Consider the following 27,011-nt stretch of genomic DNA (forward strand, 5'->3'; position numbering starts at 1 on the left):
AAAAAGGTAAAGGTGCACATATTTGTCACTGTACAGTGTAGACCGTACAGCGAAATGTGTCCTCCGCATTTAACCCATCTGGTAGTGAACACACACACACACACACTCACACACACACATGTGTACACACATGTGCAGTGAGTACACACACACACACACCCAGAGCGGTGGGCAGCCAACTCCAGCGCCCGGGGAGCAGAGAGGGTGAAAGGGCCTTGCTCAAGGGCCCAACAGTGGCAGCTTGCCGAGCCCGGGAATCGAACCCACAACCCTGTTAACGATATCCCGGCGCTCTAACCGCTGAGCCACCACTGCCCCTGCCTGAAGCCTGACTGGGGGCAGATAGATAGCTAGCCTTTTGTACAGAGTTTTGTACAGAGACTACGACAACTCCAGAGCTAATTAAAAGGTGGGCCGTGTGGGTTATAGCTGTTAACCAAAGCCGGGTCATTCTGTATGCAACAGAATTAGCCCTGTGTTTGTCCTATTGGCTTGCGTTAGCATTGCGTTAGACCAAGTTCTCATGCCTTAGCCTTAGTGTGATACAAGTATCAGTACAGTATAGTTATTTCAGACTCTCAGTTTCAGAGGTTTCTTTAAGAGGCATTGATTTATGGTGGAAACCAAGGGAAGTACAGGGATTTATGATTAGACGAGGGGATTATAAGCTCCGCATCACATCGAAGGTCCAGGGGCTATATATCAGACACAAATGACCTCTATGGCAGGTTCGCAGGAAGTGCATCAGAAAAACACTGATAAACAAGCACACTCTGATTTGACACATTTTACTCATGTAGAGTATCAGACGAAATCAGACTTTTCTTTTATTTATCATGTTTGCGGTCAGATAGTCATCAAATATTCACTGTTCAGAGGAAACGCGATGTGATTAGACTCGTAATTGTTTAGCTGAGGTAAAAACTGACGCCTAAACTAATGCCACATGTCCCTTACTCTGGAGCTGTGGTACAGTAAAGTAGCGTTAATAATTTACAGTAATAGTAAGATGTTGAAAGGCATCACTGTCTGTGTTCATTTTTTGAGTCTGTTTTTTTGTTGTATGAATCAATTTGACTGAAATACTCCTGTTACTCCGTACATCTGAAACTTGCAGTTAGCATGACTGTAACTCTTATGATAAAATCTTCTATTGTTTGCTAGGTGCATTAGCCTTGTAGCTCCAAATTTAATGTAATGTAGTTACCTTGGCTGATTTGATTATTAGTTATTATTGAATATTGATTAATGCGAGTGAAATCACCATTTATAATCCTTAACATCTGATTTTTTAGATAACTATGTGTATTAACTCCTCATGCTTAATTAGTACGCCTCCTTTAGCATGATGCTAACTCGTGAGGTAAAATCTTCCATCGTTTGCTAGGTGCATTAGCTTTGTAGCTCCAAATTAAATGTAAAGTAGCTAACTTGGCTGATTGATTAATCAATATTCAATAATAATTAATAATGCGAGTGAAATGACCATTTATAATCCTTAACATCTGATTTTTTTAGATAACTGTGTATTAACTCCTCATGCTTAATTAGTACGCCTCCTTTAGCATGATGCTAACTCGTGAGGTAAAATCTTCCATCGTTTGCTAGGTGCATTAGCTTTGTAGCTCCAAATTAAATGTAAAGTAGCTAACTTGGCTGATTTGATTATTAATTATTATTGAATATTGATTAATGCGAGTGAAATGACCATTTATAATCCTTAACATCTGATTTTTTAGATAACTATGTGTATTAACTCCTCATGCTTAATTAGTACGCCTCCTTTAGCATGATGCTAACTCGTGAGGTAAAATCTTCCATCGTTTGCTAGGTACATTAGCTTTGAAGCTCCAAATTAAATGTAAAATAACTAACTTGGCTGACTGACTATATTTGGGGTATGAAGGGAAACTGCACTTTTTTTTTGGTCATCAACAATCATCCTGTTGCGATTTCTGTCTTAATATCTCCCTCCGTCTATTAGCGACCTGCTACGTGTTGATTCATTATTGATTATTGATTAATTTGAGTTTAATGCCCATCTATAATCCTTAAACATTGGTACAGCTCCTGAAACGCACAGTTAGCATGATGCTAACTCACGAGGTGAAATCTTCCATTGTTTGCTAGCTAGGTCGTTTAGCCTCGTTGCCTCAAATGAAATGTAAAGTAGCTAACTTGGCTGATTGACATTTGGGGTGTGAGAGGACACTGTATGCTTGAATCCTGCTGTGACCATTTCTGTATAGAAATCTCCCTCAGTCTGTTGGCGAAATGCTAGGTGTTTGTTGTTTTGTTGATGGTAATAAGTGTGTTGTAAGAACAAGGTCAGCCTTTAGCTCCTGAAGTGCCTCGGGCTGTTTGGTGTCTCGCTCCGGCGCGAGAGTTCAGCTTAGTGAAATCCCTGTTTTTGAAACAGTCAACAAACAACCAAACACAGGCTGTTGTCGTGGTTACCATCTCTCGCGGCGCTGCTGTGCGGCCTGTTCGGCGTGGGGCGCGCATTCTCGTTTCTCTTCTTTGTTTCTTTTTTCCTGTGGAGGCCTCTGGACTTCAACCACATCTAAAAAAAACATCTTTCTGGACCCGAGCCCAACAGATACAGCTGAAGTGAGCGATGGAAGTATAATTGTACGGTATTTAGAGTTCCTGAGGCCGCAGTGTAAAACTAAAGGGCTGCCTAAGCCTCAGTGCACTTATAGCATGTTGTGGTTCTGCTGTTTCAGCTGGTGAACGGGTGCAGTCACCGAAGGGTACTTTCATGGTTTGGTTTTGTCATCATCTTTGACTTTTCTTGCCTCTCTCACTGAGCACTCTTCAGGAATGATTGTATTATAGTGATGGTTTAATGCCTTTAATATTTTTTCATTACCTTTATTACAAAGATAATAATAACGACAACAAAAAATTATATTATTAATATGCAGTTTTCTCCTCAATTTTGTCGTTTCCAGTCCCCAGCCACCGACCAGGAGTCAAGCACTACCGCTAGCACAACATCATTACAGCTGAAAGGTTTTTGAAGAAGAGCCCAAACTGACAATTCCATGAAGTCAGCTGATAGACGTCCACTTTGGCTAGTATCACTGTGAGTGATAAGGCAGGAGAGAGAGGGCGCCATCCTGCCCACCCAGAGAGAATGAGGCCAGTTCCAGCCATTTAATAATAGGGCAGTTGTGCCACCCAGGAGCTTAAACACTTAGACAGTTGTGCCACCCAGAAGCACAAAAAGTTTATTGAGCTTGCAGAAAATTACAGATAATTGAGGTTGATTACATTTAAACTTTATTTGCAATGTCAATAATAATAAAGTTCTTCTTTTAAAAGACAAAAAGTAACATTTTCGCTTGGTTTCAAGTATGTGTTTAATTATATATTCATCGTTTTGGCACAGAAATCCTATATCTCAGATGACTTGTGCTAGTTGTGATTGTGTCTTGGTCTGATAACTGTTAATTCCTTAATAATAATAATAATAATAACAATAATAATTATTAGCGTCATGGTAGTACAGCAGGTTGTGTGGGTCTGGTACTGTCGGTTCAATCTTCTTTGCTAGTAAGAAGTGTGGTAAAGTAGTTTCCTCCCACAGACAGAAAAAGCAGACAGCAGGTCCAGGTGGTAATCCTGTCTTGCACACACTTGATTCTAGGTAGGCTTCACACCACAGGAAGCGTCGGTGCAACAGGAAGAAGCAAATAAATGAATAATAAAAATAAAAAAGATGCTTTGGTGTAATTGACAACATTTAGGTTTACCTCAAAGCTTTGTTTAATTCAGTGTTGGTGTGTGAACTCCGAGCAGTGTGTGTGTGGGTGAACTCTCAGTGGCCTTGCGTTCCACCACAGGAGGAACGACGTTAGATGCAGACATGCTGACTGTGCACAATCTGGGTGTGACTTCGGGTCTGCTGTTGGGTGTGAATGTGTGTGTGTGCGCATAGATGCTCATTCGCTCAGATGCTTCATTGACTTTCAGTCACATGTTTGCATCGGGAGTGTGTCAGAATTCAGAACTGCTCAATGTAAAAGACTGGTGTCAGTAGTCAGTGGGAAGAAGCCTCATCCATAGAGTCAACACAGTGTGTTGATGAAGTGTTGATGAAGGTGATGGCCTGAGGGTAGAAACTGTTCTTGTGTCGGTCAGTCTTAGTGGACATAGTTCTGTAGCGTCTGCCAGACGGAAGCAGCTGAAAGAGCTTGTGATCAGGGTGCACCAGGAGTCTGTAAGGATTTGCTCTGCCTGTTTTCTGGTTCTTGAGCAGTGCAAGTCCTATATGGAGGGCAGAGAAGCACCGATGATTCTCTCAGCTGTCCTGACTGTTCACTGCAGTCTGTTCCTGTCCTGCTTTGTGGCCTAATGAATGCACACAGGATGGATTCAATGACCGTAGTGTAGAACTGGCTCAACAGCTCCTGAGGCAGACCCAAATTTCTCAGCTGACACAGAAAGTACATCCTCTGCTGGGCCTTTTTGAGGATGGAGGAGATGCTGGGCTCCCATTTCAGGTCATGAGATATAGTGGTACCCAGGAACCTGAATGTCTCTGCAGCTGACACAGGGTTGTTGAATATAGTGAGAGGCAGCAGAGCTGGGATGTGTTTCCTGAAGTCCACTCTCATCTCTACAGTCTTGAGCGTGTTCAGGTCCAGGTTGTTCTGACTGCACCAGAGTAGTATCTGTTCTTGTCACCATCCCGGATGAGTTTAATGACTGTAGTGTCATCTGCAAACTTCAGGAGTTTAACCGATGGGTCATTAGAGGTGCAGTCATTGGTGTAGAGAGAGAAGAGCAGTGGGGAGAGAACACATCCCTTGAGGAGCACTTATATGACTTTCCCCAACTGCACCTGCTGCCTCCTGCCTGTCAGGCTGTGGCCTGTGATCCACTGACACATGGCAGGTGAAACAGTGAGCTGGGAGAGTTTGGAGGACAGAATGTCTGGGACAGTGGTGTTGAACTCCGAGCTGAAGTCAAAATACAGAATTCTTGCAAATGTCCCTGGCCAGTTGAGATGTTGCAGGATGTAATGCAGCCCCATGTTGACTGCATCCACTAACCTGTTTGCCCGATATGCTGTAACTGTAAGGGGTCGAGCAGGTGTCCTGTGACATCCTTCAGGTGGGACAGCACCAGACATTCAAAGGACTTCATGACCACAGGCCTGTAGACATGGGGACTGGGATGATGGTGGAGTGTTTAAAGCAGGAAGGAACTTCACACAGCTCCAGTTCATTTTCGGTCATACACAGCCTGCTTCAAATCATCCCACAGCATCTCAGTAGGATTTACTGGAATTTTGTGAGTCATTGTCATGTTGCATAGTCCAGCTTTGCATCGGTTTGTGGGCAGATGGTCTCACATTTTCCTCAAGCAAGTGGATTTTCCTGTAAGGTTTTCATGGGGTTTCCTAACTGTTTGCCATTACTGTATGTCAGTGTTGTATTCAAGCCAATTCTAGATCATTTCTATTGTTTAATTTATAATGAGATGTCCACACAGGGTCAAAGGGAGCTGGAGTTTTCACATGCTGATCAAAACGTCTTGGTAACTTCTCATTTAAAGAGATGAAATGAATGATTTAATACAAATGTTACAAATTCCACTGCTTGAAGTGAAAGTATAGATTCAGCCCTCTTTAGTCTGCCACATCAAACCGGTGGGCGCCTTTTCCTCCTACGGCAGGGCCGCTTTAGTGCGTCTGTGCCGCATTGTGCTGTGTCCACTCTGAGCTGACCCTGAGAATAGCGCTGTGCAGAGGCTGCGGGCAGACAAGGAGCGAGGGATTATTTTCTGTCCTCTTTTGAGGAACGAGAAGAGCTGATTTGCGTCACGTCCTGTGGAGGAGGTCACAAGAAACAGGCTGATGGAAACCACCACGGTGTGTGTGTGTGTGTGTCTGTCTCTGTGTGTGTGTGTGTGTGTGTCTGGGTCTGTGTGTGTGGCATAACTCTGTTTCTCTGCCATTCATTTGGCTTGGTTGTGGTTGCTGGCACTAGACAGCAGGCTTAAGGTTTGGGCTGGGCAGGATCTAGTGCTGGAGAGACGGTGAGAGAGAGAGATAGAGAGACACCCAAACAGAGCTAACTGAGAGCGCTGCGTGTGTTCTGCACATAAAACAGGAAGAAGCGAAGGCCTGTTTCACTTCTTACTAATACACCATGTTTGGCTGTGTGTGTTCAGTCTGAATTGCACATTAAAATGATTGGGTGTTAAATTAAAGCCTCCTAGTGTTCAATAAATAATTACAAATATTATTAAAAAACTTGCATTCTGCATTTTGTCCAGGTTTATGGGGATTAATGTACCCAAAACAGTTCTATATAATTCCTATAAAACAATTTTCTAACCTTTTATATCATGGAATTAAACACTTTTTTGTTACTGTACCTTTAAGACTGAGGTATGTAAAAGAGCTCTGTTCTTTGATTGACCACCCTTTTAGTGAATTAATGAATAATTTGTGCTGGAATAACAGTTTGGTTAGAAACACTCCTTATAACTTCAGCATGAATAGGAGGGTTTAAAATGCTGTAGGCTGAACTGGCTGGTATGTGTATGTGTGATGATTTTTGTGAAATCACTGAACCATTGCATTCAAAGTCGACAGTTCTCAGCTTTCACATAGTGAAAGTCTCTTGATTGGAGAGTCTGCTGTGGCTCTGTCTACATGCTTTTATTAAAAAAAAAGTACAGAAAATTCCTGATTTGGGCTCTTTAATAATAACTGCTATAAACGTCATTCTATCACACAGTGGAGTTAACAGTAGGCAATGGCTGCCAAACAACATAATATGTATAGCTTATTCAAGGAACATTACAATGCATTTTAATACACAATTCAGCTGAGGGGAGTGGTTATATATGCAGGGCAGTTTCTTAACACATGGGATGGGGGCTGCTCTAACCATATTGTTTTGTATTCAAGAAAGAATTAATGCTTCATTCACTTTAACCAAGAAAAATAAAGCTAAGAAAAATGTGCTACAGTATAACTATAAACATAGGAATTGGCTGTATTATTATCATTTTTTAAAAAGCAAAAAACATGCATGATGAACTTTAAAATTACTATATATTTTTTTAATTGGTTTATTAACTTTTCTATGGGAGGAAAAGGAGTACTGCTTTGTGCTTAGTTAGTGATCTGCATGGGCTACCTGGAGAGGCAGTGTTTTAAACAGTAATTATTGAGCAGAAATCTTATTTCAGTCAGTAAGTATTAGGGCTGCACTGATTCACCTTTTTCTGTTCTGATACCAATACATAAGCTTTGCATATTGGCCAATGGCCGAGTTGAATTAATAAACCATATACTTAAGGCATCAGGGTTATAAACAATTATTTACTACATTTGTAAAACAAACAATCCTAGTATTGGATCAGTTCCTCCCTAGTAATGATGTGTAAATGCAGAATTTGTGAGTTACTCTGTGCAGTCTGTTCTGGGTCAGTCAGTTTAGACTCACAGTTTTATTTAGGAGGTCAAGGAGGTCCGTGTTGAGGTTAGGCCACTACTGCAGCAAACTGCTGACGCCCAGCTGTTTTTAAATACTTGAAACTAAAACTTCCTTTTCTAGATTTTACCTGATCTCTGATCTGTTAGTCATGTGGATCCAATAGTTAGTCTGCTCTGCCTGTTTATTTACTATGAGTTACAGATCAGACTCACAAATCAAGAAAAAGGGTTTCGGTAAAGTATGCGGACACAGCCAGAGACGTTTATGGTGAATCTGGAGTAAGATCCATGTGTAAGCTCCAGATTCATACACAGAAATACACAGAAAAGAAAATTTTAGAAAAGTATATATATATATATATATTCATATCCGTATACAACTATATACTGATATCCGTACTGGTATCATTAGTTCATTCTGAAAAAATTTTCTATTAGGGTTACATTCCCAGTCATAGTGCCCCTTGTGGCCTGGGGGCCCTAAGTGAATGCTTATACTGCTTATCACAAGCATCTTCCCTGCTCATATGTGTCTATGGAGTATTTTACAGTGACTTTAAACAGATTTCAGCCTTTTTAAATCCATAAATATCCTTTTCTAATTAGGAGTTAAGAGCTGCAGTGTAAAGGACTGCTTTCAGCACTGAGGGCTGCGGTCACCAGTGCAGTATTCTGGAATACACTGCGAGTGATTAAGCCAGAAGTCAGTAAGCATGTGTTGGTTGTTGACAGGCTTGCCATAATCGTATTTGTGAGTTTTGCTGTTTGCACATGCGTTGCATTGTTGGACTTGCTGACGTTGTGGGTATTGCTATGGTACTGCGCAGAAAGTGTTTGTGTGTGTTTGTGTGTGTGTGTGTGTGTGTGTGTGTGTGTGTGTGTGTGTGTGTGTGTTGTGCAGGAAAGGGGTTGGCAGAGATGCAACGCTGTTTTCCCCCATTCTCTCAACTCTCGCGACACATTATGCTGTGACGTCTTTCTTTCTCTCACACACACACACACACACACACACACTTCTGCTTTCCTGCCAACAAAGAGGAAGTGAGAGAGAGAGAGAGAGAGAGAGAGAGAGAGAGAGAGAGAGAGAGAGAGAGGGAGAGGTAGTGGTTAGGGTTTAGGAGGTGGAGCCTGAGGTATTGTGACAGAGAGACAATAGGGACTGTATAATAGAGAGAGAGAGAGAGAGAGAGAGTACCTTGTATTTCTACTTACTGGCCACTATGAGAAACACCTACCTTAAGCATCCACTCACTGGCCACTTTATTAGAAACACCTGTCTGGTACGTCTACTCACTTGTCACTTTACTATAAACACTTTTCACCAGATTTTATTTGGACGGGCAGTTTGTCTGACATGTTCGTGAGAGTGTGTGTGGTGCTGGTATGAGTGTGTCAGGCACTGCTTGCTGTGTTGCTAGGTTTAGCGTGGGTCCACCACCCAAAAGTATGTGGTATCTGTGGTCAGAAACTGACCACTAATGAAGGGGTAGAGGATGGCTAACACAGAACTGTGCATCAGCAGTTGGGTCACAGTCTGTAAATGTGGAGCTGCGAAGCAAGGATTTTTAATAAAGTGGTCAGTGAGTGTATGAAAGACGGTCACAATGGTATTAGGATTTTGTATTGGCAAGAACCCTGTGCTTCCATTCACTGGCCACTTTATTAGAAACACCTACCTTGTACTTCCAATTGCTGGTCGCTTCATTGGAAACTCCTACCTTTTATTTTCACTTACTGGTCGCTTTATTAGAAATGCCTACATTGATTAGCCCTGCTTATAACATTTCAGTAGCACCGGCGGGTGGGGGGGGGGGGGGGGTTCCTTTCATGGCATCAGTTATGCTCACAGCACAGTAAAAGCGCTGTGATTGGGTAGAGGGCTTATTTGCATATCATAGACTACTTTATCAGTATTGGAAAAACCAGTATCGCAATAACAATGAACAGATTATGAATTGTGCAGCTCTAATATTTCATCAGTCACGCAAAAGCCTTGTATATCCATTTTTGCTGTTTTTCACTTTGTGATGTGAATCTGGTGGTTGTGCTTTTTCATGTTAAATTAACCAATAGAAATGCTGCAAAATGACCTGGAATAAAATCTTTTACATTTTTTGGAGTCTTTTGCATGACCGTAGTGATTTACTCTTGCCTTAAGCTGTTGTCTTGACCCCCTTGATCCTGTCCCTGATTTTTGTACTGCCCTGTGTGATGTCATTTGCCCAGTCAGTATTACTCTTTGTTTTGTTATAATAAGAGTAAAAGTCAATCTTTCTTTCCATCAGTCCTCCTGGCTCAGCCGATAGAGAAGGATGGCATCGAGGGTAAAACTCTGAAGATCACGGATTTCGGACTGGCCAGAGAGTGGCACAAGACCACCAAGATGAGCACAGCTGGGACCTACGCCTGGATGGCACCAGAGGTCATCAAATCCTCGACCTTCTCCAAAGGCAGTGACGTATGGAGGTATGAGAGTGTGTGTGTGTGTGTGTGCGCACATGTTACTTTATAAAGCATGAACATGAACACAATTATTCTGATACATAGAGCATTTTTAAAGTAGGTACATTATAAAGCATACCATAGGAACCACCTGGAATACCTTATCAACCGCTTAGCATCTTTATTTTTTATCATCTTTCCTCCTCAAATACCATGGATACCATTACAACTGCCTAGCAACCATCTAGCAATACCAAGTCAACCACTTCAGATACCACAGCAATCCATCTATCAGCACTGTAGCAACCACCTGGGATACCTCATAACAACTTAGTAAGCACCACAACAACCACCTAGTATTATCAGAGTAACCACCTGGGATACCATAGCAACTGCCTAGCAAGAATAGTGCAAGCATCTAGCAACCCCATAACAACCACCTAGCAAAGCCATAGCAACTGCCTAGCAACTAGCTATACCCTAGAAACAGCCTAAAGCCCCATAGCGCCTAAATTACTGCTGTAGAGGTCATTACATTGGATACAGTATCATTTAATGAGGGTAAGTCCCCATGAAGATAGTAATAATAGAAGGGTCTTTGTGTTTTTCATCTAAGCTCACCAGAAATGACTCTCAGTCTTGTTGTTACCTGCAACGGGTAAGTTAAACAATACTGCTCTTATTCAGACTTGGACAGAGTTAGAGGGTGCAGGAACACACACACACAGCATCTTACAGTAGCATAGAGACATAAGCTCAACATAAGAGCCACACACACACGTAGACATACACACATTGAACAATAGGCACTTGTGCGTCCCAGGACACATCACTACACCCACGCAGTCTGTGGATCATTCGGACTGTCGTTAGATCTGAATCACTACACCAACATAAATACCTTCAAGTTCACACACACACACACACACACACACACACACACACACACAAACTCTGAAACACATTATGGAGGAATCGCATACCAGCATTAAGGTGGAGAAGTGGAACTGTGTCCTCTGGAATGATGAATGGTGCTCCATCCAATACTTTTGGGTTGGGTTGGGGAGTTTGGGATGAGGTTGGGTGGTGATCACCCAGCATCCTGACCTCAATAATGCTCTTGTTGCTGGATGGGATCAAATCCTCACAGCAATGCTCCAAAAATCAAGTAGAAAGCCTTCTTCACTGAACAGTAGAGACAGTAACTCTAACAAAAGCAGTATACTTTTGTATACCCTTGATTAGAAGGTGTCCCAATAGTTTTGTCCATATATTCGTCAGTCTGCACCTTGATTCGTCCATCCCTACATCCATTCACCCCTTTATCAGCAGTCTATTTTTTTTATCAGTTCATCCATCCATCACTTTGTACATTCATCCATCCATTCCTTCCTCCATTTATGAATCTGTCCTTCTCTTAAGTTCATCTATCCAAGCTTCCAGTAATCTATCACTGCTCTCTACAAACACAGACAGCATTCAGCATTCTTTCTGAAGTCTGCACCTACTGGCTTAAGCTGTGTGATGAACTGCAGTCCAACTGCAATGTGATTGGTGTTTGATTTGATTTGTCACTGTCACTTTAAACCTTTCAAACCCTGTGTGTAAGCCTGCATATCTTCACTGCCATTTTCATCACTTCAATATGCCCTACAGTAGAACCCTGTGGCACTCCACAAATCTGATAATGGCTGTACAATAATCAAAATGTTTTTGCTTTAGGATTAATAACCAGATCACTAACTTGGAGATTATGTAGTTAATAGTATCTAAACTGCTAATTGCTTCCATCTACAACACACTGATGGCACTGGCTGGCTGTTTTCAGCCCACATCTGGCACTGATTTCTGCCATGTGTTTTCTATTGGAACACAAGAACGGAAGCTGCTGAGTAAATCTGGAAGTTATTAGCGAAACCTGTTAAGTGTACAACCACAAAGTTTCACAGCATTAAACTTCATCCAGCTTTCCACTGTAAAATTGACACATCTGCGTAGAAGCATTGCTGCAAATGGTCGGAAACGCTCTCCGCTCCCTCTGTGACAACATGGCTAAACCGCTGCCCAATCACTGCACTTACACAAGCGTTCCTGTTCCTTAACGTCTTTAACTGCGTCTTTATATATTCCTTAGATTATGGTCTTTAGAACGTACAGGCCAGAGAAAGACATGCTGTTCTGTGTGTGTGTGTTTGTGTGTGTTTGTGAGCAAGTGTGTGACTGTATATATGTGTGTTTGTGTGTGTGTATGCTGTAATTAAGGGGCTATATAAAGCCGCTGTGGGCGGCTCTCCCTCTCTCTCAGTGAGAGCGTTTTAAAGGAGAAATACTCTTGTGTGGCTCTCAGGGTGTAATTGTCAGTGCGAGTGAGCCAAAACATGGAGGTTTCTGCTTTTCCTTTTGCGGACACCAAACAGCTGCATCCAGCGTGTGTGTGTGTCTCTCTCTTTCTCTCTCTCTCTCTTTGTACTGTTGTGTGTGTGGCACAACTCAAAACAACTCGTATTTTTCAGATAGTGTCCGTCAGTGCTAATTCCTTACGGTTGGACCTGATTGAGAATACTAATGAGACTCTCTCTCTTGCTCTCTCGCTCACTTTCTCTCTCTAGTTACGGTGTGTTGCTGTGGGAGCTGTTAACGGGTGAGGCACCATACAGAGGTATAGATGGTCTGGCTGTGGCGTATGGAGTCGCTGTCAACAAGCTGACCTTACCAATCCCCTCCACCTGCCCCGAACCATTCGCCCAACTCATGTCAGGTGAGTTCCATCACTTCACCCATACATCCTTTGATCCACTGATACACTAGTTCATTCATTTAAACATCAGTCCACCCATCCATTCATCCCTTCTGTCCTGAATTAATCACTCTATTCATCATTCTACACAATTCATCATCTACTCATACCTCCATCCATTAGTTTGTCCATTCATTCACCCCTTTATCTGATCATCCCTCTATCCATCAGTCTAATCCTTTTATACGTTCATGCATCCATCAGTTCATTCAGTCCTCTATCTGCAGTTTCATGCCACCCAGCCATTCATCCATTCTTTCCTGAATCATTTCATTAGTCCATACATCCATTAGTTTATCCATGCATCATTCCTTCCATCAGTTTATACTTGCATCAGTTCATACATCCACCAAGTCTGCAATTACTGCATTGTGAGCATGTGCTCATTTTTGGGCAAAATAAAAGTCTTTGCACATTTAATTTCTAACAGAAATATCACAAAAATAGTTAAATTATTTTTATCGTCCATATTCCACTGCTGTGACAGACATTTACACTCTATTATATATGTGTTTGTGTGTGTGTATGTAGAGTGCTGGGAGCAGGACCCCCACCGCAGGCCAAGTTTTGCCTCTATCCTGACTCAGCTGTGTGCTCTGGAGCAGCAGGTGATGGAGGAGATGCCACAGGACTCCTTCCACTCACTGCAGGAAGACTGGAAACTGGAGATTCAGGACATGTTTGATGAGCTTCGTGCCAAGGAGAAGGTGTGTGTGTGTGTGTGTGCGTGTGTGTGTTATGGTTGGTGAATATAGGTAAATATTAGGGGTGATACAGTACGTGTATTCATCCTGAACCGTCACAGTATGGATGTTCTAGTTCAGGACATGCAGTTGTACAGGGAATTGCTTTCTTCTCATTGTACCGATGTACCATGATGTCCAAACCGTGGTGTGAACCGAACCATGACCTATCCCTGTGTTTTAGACTGTGCCAGAGGACTGAATTGAGAACCAAAGAACTTTAAAATGTGTCTATGGTATCACTCCAAATGGCCCATTTTGGCTCCCATATTTAGTAGTGTATTTAATGTGTATGTAACTGGTAATGCACTACCCGGGGTTCGCTAGTTTAACTCCCGAGTCATGCCACTTTGCCATCAGCAGCAGGTGTCCGAAAGAGCACATATGTCCGCTCTTTCTCCGGGTGGGTAGATGGCGCTTTCTCCCAATATAACTCTTGAAGTGAAGTTGGCTGGGGCTGGGGACCTGGCGCTTTTCATCAAAGCGTGGCGGCTGCCTGGCAGTGCCACATCAGAAGCAGTTTGAAAAGAGGCAGTGGCTGACTTTACATGTATCGAAGGAGACGTGTGTTCTTTACCCTCCTAGTTTCGGAAGTATTGCTAGTGCTATGGGGAGCTACGAACGGGTGGGTTAAGTGGCAGTATCAAATTGGAAGAAAAGGGTGAAAATCAAAAAAATAAATAAATGTATAGAAGTGTATCTAACAGTTGTGTGTGTGTATGTGATGTGCAGGAGCTGCGCTGTCGCGAGGAGGAGCTGAAGCGGGCGGCTCTGGAGCAGAAGTCTCACGAGGAGTTCCTGCGTCTGCGAGAGCAGCAGCTGGCGCAGTGGGAGCAGGACGTGTTTGAGAGAGAACTGTCTCTGCTCATCCTCCACCTCAACCAGAACCAGGAGAAACCCAACGTCAAGAAGCGCAAAGGCACCTTCAAGAAGCACAAGCTGAAGAGCAAGAACGGAGAGAAAATCAGCATGCCACAAGGTGCCCCAGTGGTTGCGTGATGTGCTTGTGTTTGTGCAATGCATGCTGGGAATTGTAGTCAGGGGTCGTTAATGGATGAAAACACGGCTTAGATGGCATGTAAAATCATGAATTTTGTCAAACTCTTGAGGATAAGGGATGTAATGCAGCATACCATGTCCAATAGTGTGGTGAAGGCTGGTTTTAGGCCAGAATTTCCCTGTGGATATACACTGGATTTCTGTGTTTTGCTCCTCTTAGGCTTCTAGGCTTTTTAACAAAAGCCACAAGGCTTCTTATATCTGATTTTTCACATTTTAACAGTGTCCACACTTTAAGGACTGCCCCTTACTGTCAGTAAGGCCAGCCACAGTGATTCTGGCTATTTTGTTTAAAGGTACTCTGCGATTGAGAACTTTTAATAAATTATAATGGTTGTAGTTTATTTTTTGCTCCACTACAATTTAGAAAATGTCAGTTTAGAGATTTTAGGATGTTGTCTGTGAGGAAGAGGAGGGGTGAGACATGAATATGCAGTGATAAAGATATAGTGTGGTACGGCTGGTTTGAAAAGTTCACCTCTCATTTTTGCCATTAAAAATCAGGCGTCTATGATTTAATAATTTTTCCGTCATAGTTTCTATTAACGGAATTACCATAATGTAGTCCTTTTTATTCTTGGAATCAAAAGAAACGAAATAAGTTTACGCTTAGAAAGCCGGGGTCGGAGCACAAGGTCAGCCATTCTTCAGTGCCCCTGGAATAGAGAGGTTTAGGGGCCTTGCTCAAAAGGCCAGCAGTTGCAGCTTAGTAGACATAGATGTCGAACCCACAACCATGTGAACAGTAACCCAGCACTCTAATCACTGAGTCACCATTGCCCAAGTGACATGCCTTTGAACTGATCTTGCCTGTGATTGGCTCATTCCTTCCTTTTCTTGTGTTTTCCGGTCAGTACAGACGTATGTGGGTTTTTGAGAGGCATGCAGAAGTAAAGCAGCAAGTAGCCTGAGCAGTAATTGGGAGTTAGTAATGAGTCGCTTTTTGAGTAACTACCCAATCACTGTTTTTAGAGGCACAGCTCTGTTATGTCCGCTGTGTGATGTGTATTGGAATCTGGGCAGCAGTGAAGTTCTGTGGTGAAGTTAAATTCTGTTTCTTCCTCCTTTGTTTTTAGATTTTATCCATAAGATCACAGTGCAGGCGTCTCCTGGGCTGGAAAAGAGACGAAACTCTCCTGATTTGGGTTCTCCTTCCATCGGTCCCCGCTTCCGTGCCATCCAACGTGAGTTTGTCCTTTACACATGCTGTCCAGGAGTGTATGATAATATGCCCAAAGACCCAAAAGCAGGTTGCACACGTGTTGTACACAGTCTGTACAACACAAAGCATTCCATAATTTTGGCTATTGGTACAGTGTTTATTAAAAGAAAAATCTTAGGACAAATATGACAATTCCTGCTGTTTACACAATACCTCAAACTATTATCATGACATAAATGTTGCTTTGCTCACATAACCGAGTCATTTATTCTGAGATAACCATTTTAGAGTTGCTTCTATCATTATAATGACAAACAAAATTACTCTATCTTAATTTAACCAAACAGAAAATATGTGAATCCATGGCCCCTCAGGGCATCCATACAGCATACTGCAGAACACAGCATTTGTGAAGAGTAGGTCAGTGTGTTTGTCTGTCTATGCAGTAAATGAGCTGTTATTCTGCAGCTGGTCTAAGAGGAATGTAGAAGCAGCAGCTGTGTTGTAATTCCACTGCTCTCTGCTGGCGTTACACAGAACTGAGTGCTTTTGATTCTGGTGGTTCATACGAGGCCTAGTTGGGTTTAATGTGAGCCCTGATGATTTATAATGATGACACTCACAGTGCTGTAAAGCGTCCCCTAGATAATAAAGAAGCACAATCACAGAATTGTTATGGTAGTGTCATTAAACTATTTAAATGAACTGTAAATGCCAATCGGTAAATTACTATTTATAAAGTTGCATGCAAAACTATAAATACCCCTGTGAAATAATTTTTTCCTAAATCCCTATACAGAATGTATGTAATGTGTTTTTTTTATGTAATTTTCCTCCCCACTTTTTAGATTTTAGCCAAACACCCAGCCTACTCGCCTTGAGCAAGGCCCCTAACCCTTTAAGCTGGGTTATGCAAAGAGAGGGTTGTGGGTTCGATACTCACATCTGCTAAGCTGCCAGATTGGATTTCTGTTGAATTCATAAGCGAGCCCATAACCCTCTGTGCTCCAGGGGTGGCTGACCCTGCACTGTGACATTCTCTTTGCATAAGTTAGGATATACAGAGAGAAGGTTGTGGGATTAAAATCTGGGTCCACTAATCTGTTAGGTCCTTTAGCTATGTAAAGAGAAGGGATATGAAGAGAGAAGGTTGTGGGTTCGATGCCCACATATGCTTAGCTGCAAATTTTGGATTTTTAAGGCCCTTAACCTTCTGTGCTCCTGGATACAGTTTACCTTGCGATCTGTCCTTTTCTTTACATAAGCTGGGATATACAAAGAGATGCTTGTGGGTTCGATACCCGGGACCTGTACGCTGCCACTATTGGGCCCTTGGGCAAGGCCTTTAACCCTCTCTGCTGCAGGAGTGCCATGGCATGGCTGACTGTGCTCTCTAACTTTCTATTTGCATAAACTGGGATATGCAAAGAGATGGTAGCCAGTTCGATACCCAAATGTTTATATCAGTAAATAAATGAAAATTTTGAATTTTGTTGACTGGGTTCCTCACCTTTTTGTTTCCTTCTGCAGTGGTCAGCCCAGGTGACAGCAAATGGAGCTCTATGTGGCCACTGGAGTCTCTTCCTCTGAAGCAGCCGAATGGGGAGCGCAGACTGCCCCCCCACTGGAGTCCCCAAAGCCCTAAAAGCCCCAAGAGCCCTAAAATGCTGCGTCTCAGCCAACAGGACAGCGGGTACGCGCAAACACACACATACACACTGTCTGGAAGCTACCGACACACAGTCGTTGCTGATATCAGGGTTTTGTGTGTTTCTCAGACTGTCTATGAGGGCTAGGCTTCTGGAAATGGACAGCAATGAGAACGGAGAATTCAGAGATGACTTTGAGGAGTACAGACCCACCACGCCTGAACCAAGCCAAAATGGTAGGCTCTCTTTATTCTGCAGTATTGAAGAACTTTGTTTTAGCACAGCTACATAATATAGATGAGAATAATCACATTTATATGGCTAGCTGATTAGCATGATCTCTCTTCTCTACTCATTCTAGGCTCCAGCTCTGTTAAGGAGCCTTCCTGGACAGCTCTTCCTGAAGAGGATTCTGGGAGTGAGGAGGGATGTTTGTCCCACCGCAGTTCCCCAAACCCGGACTGCCGCTCCAGCATGCCTTCGCATGTTAAAAGCACTCACCGGGCTTTGCTCAGCGGTGCCGCCCTGCTGGCCTCTGTGGCTCTGGGGCGTCATTTAGAGCCCCAGTACCCACCAACACCCCCTCCACGAACTGCCCCCAGGACTAACCAACCTGCTCTGGAGCTGGAGCGTGAGCACCCTACGGTGGTCATTGAGGACTTTCCCACAGACCCGGCTGTGGTTGGGGATCTTATTACGTTCAGTACAGACTCTCTGCCTCGAGGAATTTTTGAAGCTCCGCTGAAGCCTCCAGAGACCAAACCCTTACCCCTGACTCCTCCCCCCCCAAACCCCAGAGACAGGTCAGGTCGCAGGACCCCCCAGCACAGCTCTGCAGAGTGGATCGCTCAGGCTAACGGAGAGACGGCAAATGAGAGTGTGAGTCAAACTGGAGAAAGGAGGAGAAGATCCAGTCAAGGACTTTCCTCACAATTAGGTAAGGCAGGCATGTTTTGAAGATGGTCGATGTTGTGGGATATTGTGCTGCAGGTCTTAAAGTAATGGTTCTCCTTCTTCCCTCCTGTTCTCAGTGTTGGACCTGCCTTTGTGCCAAGACACTATGGTGGAAGCAGACGACAAATCCCCCATCCCATTTGCCCTGTACCCGGACCCTCGTCTTTGGAGCCCCAAAACCCGCCGCCTGGAGGTCAACATCATCCCCAGACCCCGGCCGTCCCCTATCCGTCCCCGGATCGATCCCTGGAGCTTCATTTCGGCCGGCACAACCGAAAGAAGCGCCTCACGGAACAACCTCTCAGCTAGCAGCCCCACAAGTCCGAGACTGGGGTACCATCCCTCGCCAACCAATCCCTTCACGAACTGCGACCCATTTCCCTCTCCTGACTGTGACCCGTTCAGCCTCAGGGCTGACCCCTCGGTGAATTCTGACCTTCCCTCACCCTTTGACCCCTTCTCTGCACCTTTTCCCACATCTCGCTCCGCACCGTGCTCCACTAACGGCAGCCCCAACCTCTCTCTCAGGGTCGCTCCATTGAACCCAGCTGACTCCCCGCTCATTGACCTGGGCTGGGCGGGGGTCAGCAAGCCCCTAGCTGTTGCCAAAGAAAAAGTTTGCCCCAGGAGGGCTCTGGGTTTAAGTCCCTTCAGTCCCCTCAGAGACGACAGATTCTGAACTTCAAAATGGGGAAGCCATGCCGTTAGCGGTCAAGTTCAGCTGGGGGCAAGGCGATACGGCACCCAAGCAGCAGTTGCCCTTGAAATTTGGTGCTTTGGAGGTCTAACAGTTCCTTTGGAAAGAAATGGTGGGAAATGCACAACAGATTTGGTAGACTGAAAAATAAGTAGTGGCCAAAAAGGTGGATGTTCCGGCTTTTTTATTTTGTTGGCTTAAAGACAAAAACCCTTAAAACCTTATGATATTTGCAAATCCTTATGCACTTCAGAATCCAGACAGGATTATTTCAGAACCGGATCATTTTCTTTCCCAATGTTATTAGCATTGTGACTCTGTAAATTTTGGGGAAAAAATGCCCTTCTTAATCTTGATTTCCTGTGAATATCAGAAGTAGAGAGGTCAAAATACACGTTCCTTTCACATGCCCTTTTCCATTGGTTACCATGAGCAAAGCCTGTGCCAGTTTAGTGTCAACTAGTGGCTAAAGGAAAAGTTCAAGCAAAAATGCTAACATGGCCAACTGTGAAAGAAAAGTCCATAAGAAAGCTCGGCCTAACTTGCTTTTCTAGGTTTTGTTCTTTGTTGCTTTGTTAGATGCTGCCATCTTTTGGTTGAAGTGTTCCTTAAAAAAAAGGTGCACAGCCCCTAAAATGAATGTCATCTCATATTAAGCGTTAAGAGTTGTGTTCGCCTGTGTCTGTCTCGAAAATCGCAAACGGTTGCCTGTGCTGCACTGAACTGCTGCACATCTGTAGCAGCTGGATCCAGCCCAGTTCAAACTCTTGGGTTAGTTATGTTATGTTGGGTCTAAAGGTTAAAACAATATGTGTCATTTTGAGGTGGGAAATGTAACATTCAGAGAATAAGGCTAATAATTAGGCACTCCTACGAACACGGGGCTGCAGGGGAAAACGAGTCAAACCCGCTGAGCATTGTGCACACGTGCCAAAGAATCGAAGAACTCAGGCCAACAGAGCATTGCTGCAAGGTGCAAAATGCTAATGCTTTGCTGCAGCATCTCCCAATTTCCACATAAAACCTGACATACATTTACTTAGAGCTAAAACTGTATTTGCAAAGCCGTGGGGTAACAGCCATTTCAGACTGCTTTAAAATGGACAAGACACCTTTTAGCAGATCTCATTTGTAGTATTGTGAGTCAAACTGGAGAAAGGAGGAGAAGATCCAGTCAAGGACTTTCCTCACAATTAGGTAAGGCAGGCATGTTTTGAAGATGTAAAGGGTAGATGATGGTTGATGTTGTGGGATATTGTGCTGCAGGTCTTAAAGTAATGGTTCTCCTTCTTCCCTCCTGTTCTCAGTGTTGGACCTGCACTGCACTGAGTGCATATGAGTTTCTGCATAGCAATGTTGAGGTGGACAAGCTTTGTTGACAACACTGGCAGAAATCCCATTCAGCCGAATGAGAGATAGCAGCACACAATGCATGCATGTCTGTTTAGGATGCTCCACACGTGACTGCCAAAGTTTGACAATATGCTATCAGTTATACATGTGTTCAGATTAGCACAACAAAAAGGTTGCAATTGGTGTGTACAATCCTTTACTGTAGCTGTAGCTAGGTTTGAAATGATGGAGGCTAGGTTCAATTAGTTACAGCAAATCTGTTTAACTCTGTATCGCTGCATTTCAAACTGGAAAGTTAATGTTATAAATGTTAATGACATTCATTCAGAAAGCTAGCATTAGTAAGCAGTAGAGATAGCACAGATATGGGGGTTGTAAGAGGGCAGTATCTGCCAGTGTTGAAATATAAATAGGTCTAAAATATATAAAGAATTTGAGACGAAATCCACCTCCATCAGCAATACAGAGAAATATAAAATACAGATATTTTAGTGTGGTAGTCCAGCGTCACCTAAACAATACTGGTTTGACATAACGGTCAAATCTAAGCATCACAGCAATTCTGGTCCATTTTTAAGCAGTTATTTCCTAATACTGGTATAAAATCTGATCTCGTTGTGCAACCCTGATGAGCAGAGCATTGATAGGTCAGTTGATATTGGTACAGTATGATATTATGCCCCCCCATCTAACCAGAAATCTGCAGCTAATTGATTTCAGCTTCTACACAAACAGACCCCACCATGACCTGCAGCTCTTCATTGAGACTAATTAGCTTAACTTTGATTACCCCATTGTCCTGTCAAATTTCAGAAGAAAAAGCAAGAAAATATGTAGCTTGATCATCTCAGCCAGACTTGCTTCTCCTAATTTAAGCCATGAGAGATCTTGGCCTAAATCTTTGTTAAACTACTGACTGAAGCTTGTCTCGATACATAGGATGTCCCCTCTACCTCCTTCTGGTGATGATAACGATATTGTGCACATACTGTACCGCAAATCTTGTATCTATGTTATTTTTTTTAATCCATGAAATGAGCCCAAGCCTGATTAGGAAGAGAGGCTGACTTTAGAGTAGATTCAGTACAGCATTTCCTTCCCAAATATTCTACAGCCTTCTACAGTAGTGGGTTAAGGCTAAGAAGCATGCCCCCTGATAGCAGTTGTTCTTATTAGCAGGAATGCATTTGAATTCATTTGTTTAGAATATCTCAGCATAATTAACTTTCTTTTTCTTCAAACAAGGAGAGAAATTTCATCTCCATCGGCCAGGGCTGGTGAAAACTCAGGTTGCAACATCAAAGCATCCCCCAAGGCTTCTTCCTTCTTTGTTATGGCCTCTTTTTATGGCCTTTTTTTAACATGTACGGAAAATGAGCTCCCGAGGTTTGTCAGCACAGGGATGCTGCTAGTATTAGCTAAGTATGTCTGGAGAAAACTCTACATAATAGTGGAGGCACCAGACTCAAACTAATTGGCCTGGCCATGGTCCATTGGACATATAGCATAAGCTTTATTGAACATTGTCAAAATGTCAAACTTCAACAGAAAAAAATATATCAGAAAAATTATTTGTCTAAAATTAAGGAATAATTTTTGTTTTTATGTAGCACTCTATTTTTGCCCTGTATGCTACAGTTTTTGGCCAATGTTCTGTAAAGCTTGTCCAGCCTCACATCAGCCGCCTCAAAAGAGGGCATTTGTGGGGACAGAATCAGTTGCAGGAATCTACCCTGAGTTAAAATAGCATACTTTTAAGAAGCTTGCTGTACAAAACAACTAACCCTTGACCCCTATCCATCAGTTCTGGATAACCATTCAGCAAATAGATCCATATCTATGCTCCTGAATGGCCAACACCTAGAAAAATAGGTAGATTTTTTTTAAATGCCTACATCAGAAGGGCAGTTCAGTTAGCCCTTCAGCCTGTCTCTGAAGCGACACTGGGTTTATGCTGCTTAGAGTTCGTCCCTGAGGCTCGACCCCAGGTGCCCCAGGTGCTAGAACTGTGGGTTGTTCTTTTCTCAATACCAAAGATGAATGCCTGTGAGATTTGTAGTTAGTTTTTTTGGTTTTGAGATTGACGATTTCAGGCCAGTGATTTAACTAAACAAAGGAAAACAGTATTTTAGAGTTCCAAGTGGTCTTGGGAGAGAGAGAGAGAGTATCAATTGTGAGAAAGCCCCGTCAAGAGGCTGTATAATTGTGGCAAGAACTACCATCAGTGTGCGCTTTTGGTGGTAGCTCTGCTGCTCTTTAACAGTTTTCACAGTAAATCTGCTGCCACATTCGCTCACGTCTACCACAAAAGCGTCTGCTGATGCAGAAGAATGTTTCCAGCGGTTCAGAAATACTGGAAAATGAGAGAAAACTGAGAAATGAACCCTCCTTGGTTCAAATCAAGCTCCAATCGAACCCTAACTCAACCCCACAGACCTTTCGTTTACCACAGGCTACTTTTTCATGCTAACTCTACACATTCCCTTGTTCCTTTGCCTGCAAATACCCATCTGTCATCATGCTATCAGGATTTGTCCTGAAGTGCTTACAGTTTAAGAACACACTAACTAACAGAAAAACAGGACTATGCAAGCTTTGGGAGTCGATTAGCGATCCTGCTCTGCTCTCTTATCTGCTCATCACTGCCTGGCGCTAGAGACAGAAACAGGCTAACACTGAACATATCCTTCAGCTCTGATGTCGCTGAGGATCAACTTAAAAGCACTGGAGAACAACTGTGAGGGCCTCTGATCATCCGTGAATGCTTAAAAGAGTAGCACAACCACAAATGCTAACATGGCTAGTGGTGTGAGGTAGCCAGTTGAGCAAGAAAGCTAGAAATTAGCATTGCATGGTCGCTGTGGTATTTGTACATAATTCAGTGTTTGAGATGTAAGCAAAGCCGTTCAGAGTGGTTTGGTGTGAAATGGTTTGTTGTAGAAGATGTATGGAGTCAGGTTTCTTTATGTTCTTTAGAAACCAGGGTCACCGTGCCTAAAACACAGATGTAGATACACAGTTAATCTACACATATATTGACTTTTATGTGTAATAATGATTTAAAAATAGTGGCAAATCATAAAAAAAAGAAAATTATTTGGTACTATTTATTTTGCTATATAGCAAGTCTCCTTGCATCCATAGCCCCCATTCTTAAAACTATCATAAATCAGTATCTCTGACTTTAGGCAGCACATTCACAACAATTGGGTGTAGTAATAATAACTTTCTGTGAGGGAGCGCTTAGAGACATTTCCAGCCAATATGTTCGTCAGGGTTACATGGGTGGAACATGATCTAGATGGGTTCCAGTTGGACATGGGCTTTGAGTGGTTTTGTACATATGTCATTACAGGGATCCAGTTGGGCCTCCCATCGCCACAGTGGACAACCCAGATGGGGCCCATGCTTAACCCTTCTTGATCCCATAACTGACCCTGATGGGCATCCAAATATGGGGCTAACATGGAACCCCTGGACAAAACTCTCTGGATCCCAGTTGGGCTCCCCATACAGGCCCATGATGGGAGTGTTATCTAGCATGTTTCTTCTAGAACAGAGCATTTCACACCTAACCATTTAATCGTTAAGTTGCTTTTGGAGATCTACTATCCTGCATACTAGCTCCAGCCATAATTGACCCCACATTATCCATCTGACTGTTGTGTTATTGAAGTTTCTCATTAGCTGAATGAGAGGTGTTTGGTTTGGGTTGGACGTGAAACTGCTAAAAAGTTGTAAATCTCCTATAGGAGGATTACTGAGCACTGGTTTACAAGTTACAGATCAAAATGCTATCTCCAATATGATGCTACATCCACAGTCTTCCTCTGGTTTTGCTAACATTCCCCAAGGTTCTTCTCTGCTGGCCTCATTTTCAGTGATAATCAATATTAAGTCAGATAATTGTCACCACCACTTACTGTTATTTCTTTGAGCTTTTTGCTGCATCTGGTGCAAACAATACATTTACTTGGCACTTAGTAATGCTAGTTCCAATCACTAGTCTATAACAGTTCTATACAAATCCTCAGAAGACACTGTTGTCATTTTCTATGTGCCAAAGAAAGACTTTTGTGGTCTTGAGTTTGTTTGTAAACCTACTTTTAAGCCATGTAAGTAAGGGGGAGAAGTGCCTTGAGTATGAAACATATCTGCTGTTAAAGTTGGCTGCTTTATAGAGGTAGATTTGGAATTAGCAGCGCTAGGCTAACTGCGGTTTTGACTTGCTTGCAGATCTTCTGCCTTAAATGGGAATTTTACTGTATTTTCAAAACATCCAGAATTGTTTGGTTTTGTGTGGTTCTCCTCAACCACCACCACCACCGTGAACCATGATTTGATACTGGAGGTTTCTCTAGAACAGGGTTCTAGAAAAGCACAGGCCAAACCGCTACGAACATTTATTTATGCAGGAATCTTGAAAAATCAACAGAATATGAGTGGAATTCCCATTTAATGCTGTTACCTTGTGACCTATATTCTCTGTAAATAGGCTAAACCCTGTTTAGTGCTGACCGCAATCAACTGTGGCTCAAAATAGAACACTTGTGGCCTCCAGATTAGCCTGTAAAATCATAGTACTGTGCATAAACTCCCCTGTGACAGATTTTTTATTTTGTTTTGTTAAAAAAAGAGATTTAAACCTATTTATTAAGGCCTTTTAGACACTGGATTAAAGATATTTTAAAGGGCCGCAGACAGATTCCTCATCAGGATGCTTTGTATATTGTATTTTCTATTCTACTTCACTGGAGTATGTGATGAAGAGGTATAAGTGCTGCAAAGGGACAAATCAGACTATGTTGCAAGTTGTTAAACAGAGGTTCATCTGTAATCATTGACAGTCCAACCTCTCAGATGTCGCATTATATGAGTACATGTGCCTTGATTCCAACCTCGGATTTCCTTTTCCTTAGTTTTTTCTTTCTTTTTTTTTCTTTTTATCATTTTTATCTTTTTCTCCGTTCATTTCTGTTGGGGAAAGAGAACTCGGAAGGTGCAAGCTGAAAACACTTCAATCGACTCTCTCAGACACCCTTATGGACGCCTGTTAAAAGATGTTTTGAAGAGCTAGATCTTTCACTAGCTGTCTCTTAGACTCCTCATGAATATTCTCTGTGACCCAAGACGTCAGCCGTCAGCTCTGTTCCATGAGGATGCCTTGTTTGCTTGTTGTTAATTCATCATTCTTTTTTTAATAGTAGGCTTTATTACAATATTGTATCCCTTTGTTGTTGCACCTGCGTAAGGTTATGTGTTAAATTCTTTCACGTTTATATGGATATGTTTGATTTTTTTTTTTTTTTTTTTTTTCCCCATTGGGCTTTGTGTTCTTGTCTTTTGTGTTTTTGTGATTGCGAAATGACATACTGGGCTGGGCCTAATCATCCTATGACTTTGTGTTTCAGAGTGTGTGTGTGAGAGAGAGAATGTGTATGTTTTATGTATGAGTAAATGATGTTTTTGTTTTGCCTGTTGTATTGAGTTTTTAACCTGTGGAACATATTAAGGAAATGGACGATAAGAAATGAGACCAAATAAAATTTAACATGACCTTTAAAATGCTCTGCTGGTGAGTCCCTAACAGATGAATCTCATAAGATGGTCAGTTCTTGCTGAGGAAAAGCATTCCCCTGATTGATGTTACCATCCCCATGCTTCACTGTTGGGAAGGTGTTTGCTAGAAAATTTTGAATTTAGAATTTAAAAAAAAAAATCTGTCTCATCTGCCCACAGAACATCCTGGCGGACTCTTTGGTGTGCTTTGATGTGGTCGTTGTTCAGTAATGGCTTAACGATCTGCAGTAGAGTGTGGGACGTGGCTAGAAAGAAACCATAACTGAAGAACGACCACATCAAAGCACATGAAAGCCTGCTGGGATGTTCAGTGATCCGTATAGATCTCCCACTACGGTTTAGGAGGCAGATGAACTGCAGATTATTGGCCTAAGTTTAACCATAAGTTGTGTAATGTGTGGAATGCAGTTTTACTGACACTGTGACTTTTTACAGCAATAATTCCCTCAATCTGGACGAAGAGTTGCAGTGAATACATTCTTGGTACACCTTAACCTTCACAGTGGCTCTAGAACCAACCACGAAGTTAGCGGTTTCCGAGATGCGACCACCCTTCGCCCCGGTACCGTAATACCATGACCTTTTGGACATCAGTCAACTCAAGTCCTTTGCCCATGATGATGGTTTTGCACTCTACTACAATTGACCGGTGTGCCCGCTTATTTATCCCTGCAGAACACCCTGTCACATGGCATCTGTGGCGTCCCTGGCTGAGTTAATTTCAAACCAGGGGAGGTTATAATATTCTGATATGACTGTGACAGTGGGCCAAGGGTGGTAGCATCTCGGAAACCACTAACTTTGTGGAATGTTCTAGGGCCACCGTAGTGAATTGCAACTGCATAAAAGTGGTGCCCCATGGGCCATTGATGGCAGAGGGGAACGACGACTCCGGTGAGTGGTAGAGAGCAATCGTCGCATCACTGTGGAGCAGTTACCTTCTATAATGAACACCTTCCATCACCTTATCACCTAATACAGTCCATACTGTCCATGACTTCTTGCAAGTGTCCCACTATTCAGATTTTAAACAGTACTGGGCCAATCATTTACTGCAGTGATTGTTCTTTTTATTATGAGTAAAATGTCTGGTGGTGGTGAGGTCACAAGGCCTGG

The 27,011-nt window shown here is 42.7% G+C and overlaps 1 protein-coding gene across 1 annotated transcript in view; it reads left to right on the top strand.

Moving 5' to 3' along the window:
* The window catches only part of LOC140547158 (mitogen-activated protein kinase kinase kinase 11), a 54,593-nt gene extending 28,713 nt beyond the window's left edge, over window positions 1-25,880 (top strand). Inside the window, exons 3-11 of the mRNA XM_072670745.1 lie at window positions 9,745-9,925; window positions 12,511-12,659; window positions 13,230-13,405; window positions 14,174-14,420; window positions 15,577-15,684; window positions 17,193-17,355; window positions 17,441-17,547; window positions 17,673-18,248; window positions 18,343-25,880. Coding sequence (XP_072526846.1) covers window positions 9,745-9,925; window positions 12,511-12,659; window positions 13,230-13,405; window positions 14,174-14,420; window positions 15,577-15,684; window positions 17,193-17,355; window positions 17,441-17,547; window positions 17,673-18,248; window positions 18,343-18,944 — 2,309 coding nt within the window. The 3' untranslated portion in view covers window positions 18,945-25,880. The remainder of the gene's footprint in view (window positions 1-9,744; window positions 9,926-12,510; window positions 12,660-13,229; window positions 13,406-14,173; window positions 14,421-15,576; window positions 15,685-17,192; window positions 17,356-17,440; window positions 17,548-17,672; window positions 18,249-18,342) is intronic.
* The last annotated feature ends 1,131 nt before the right edge of the window (window positions 25,881-27,011 follow it).

Source organism: Salminus brasiliensis, chromosome 24, assembly GCF_030463535.1.
Source record: "Salminus brasiliensis chromosome 24, fSalBra1.hap2, whole genome shotgun sequence".
Lineage (NCBI taxonomy): Eukaryota > Metazoa > Chordata > Actinopteri > Characiformes > Bryconidae > Salminus > Salminus brasiliensis.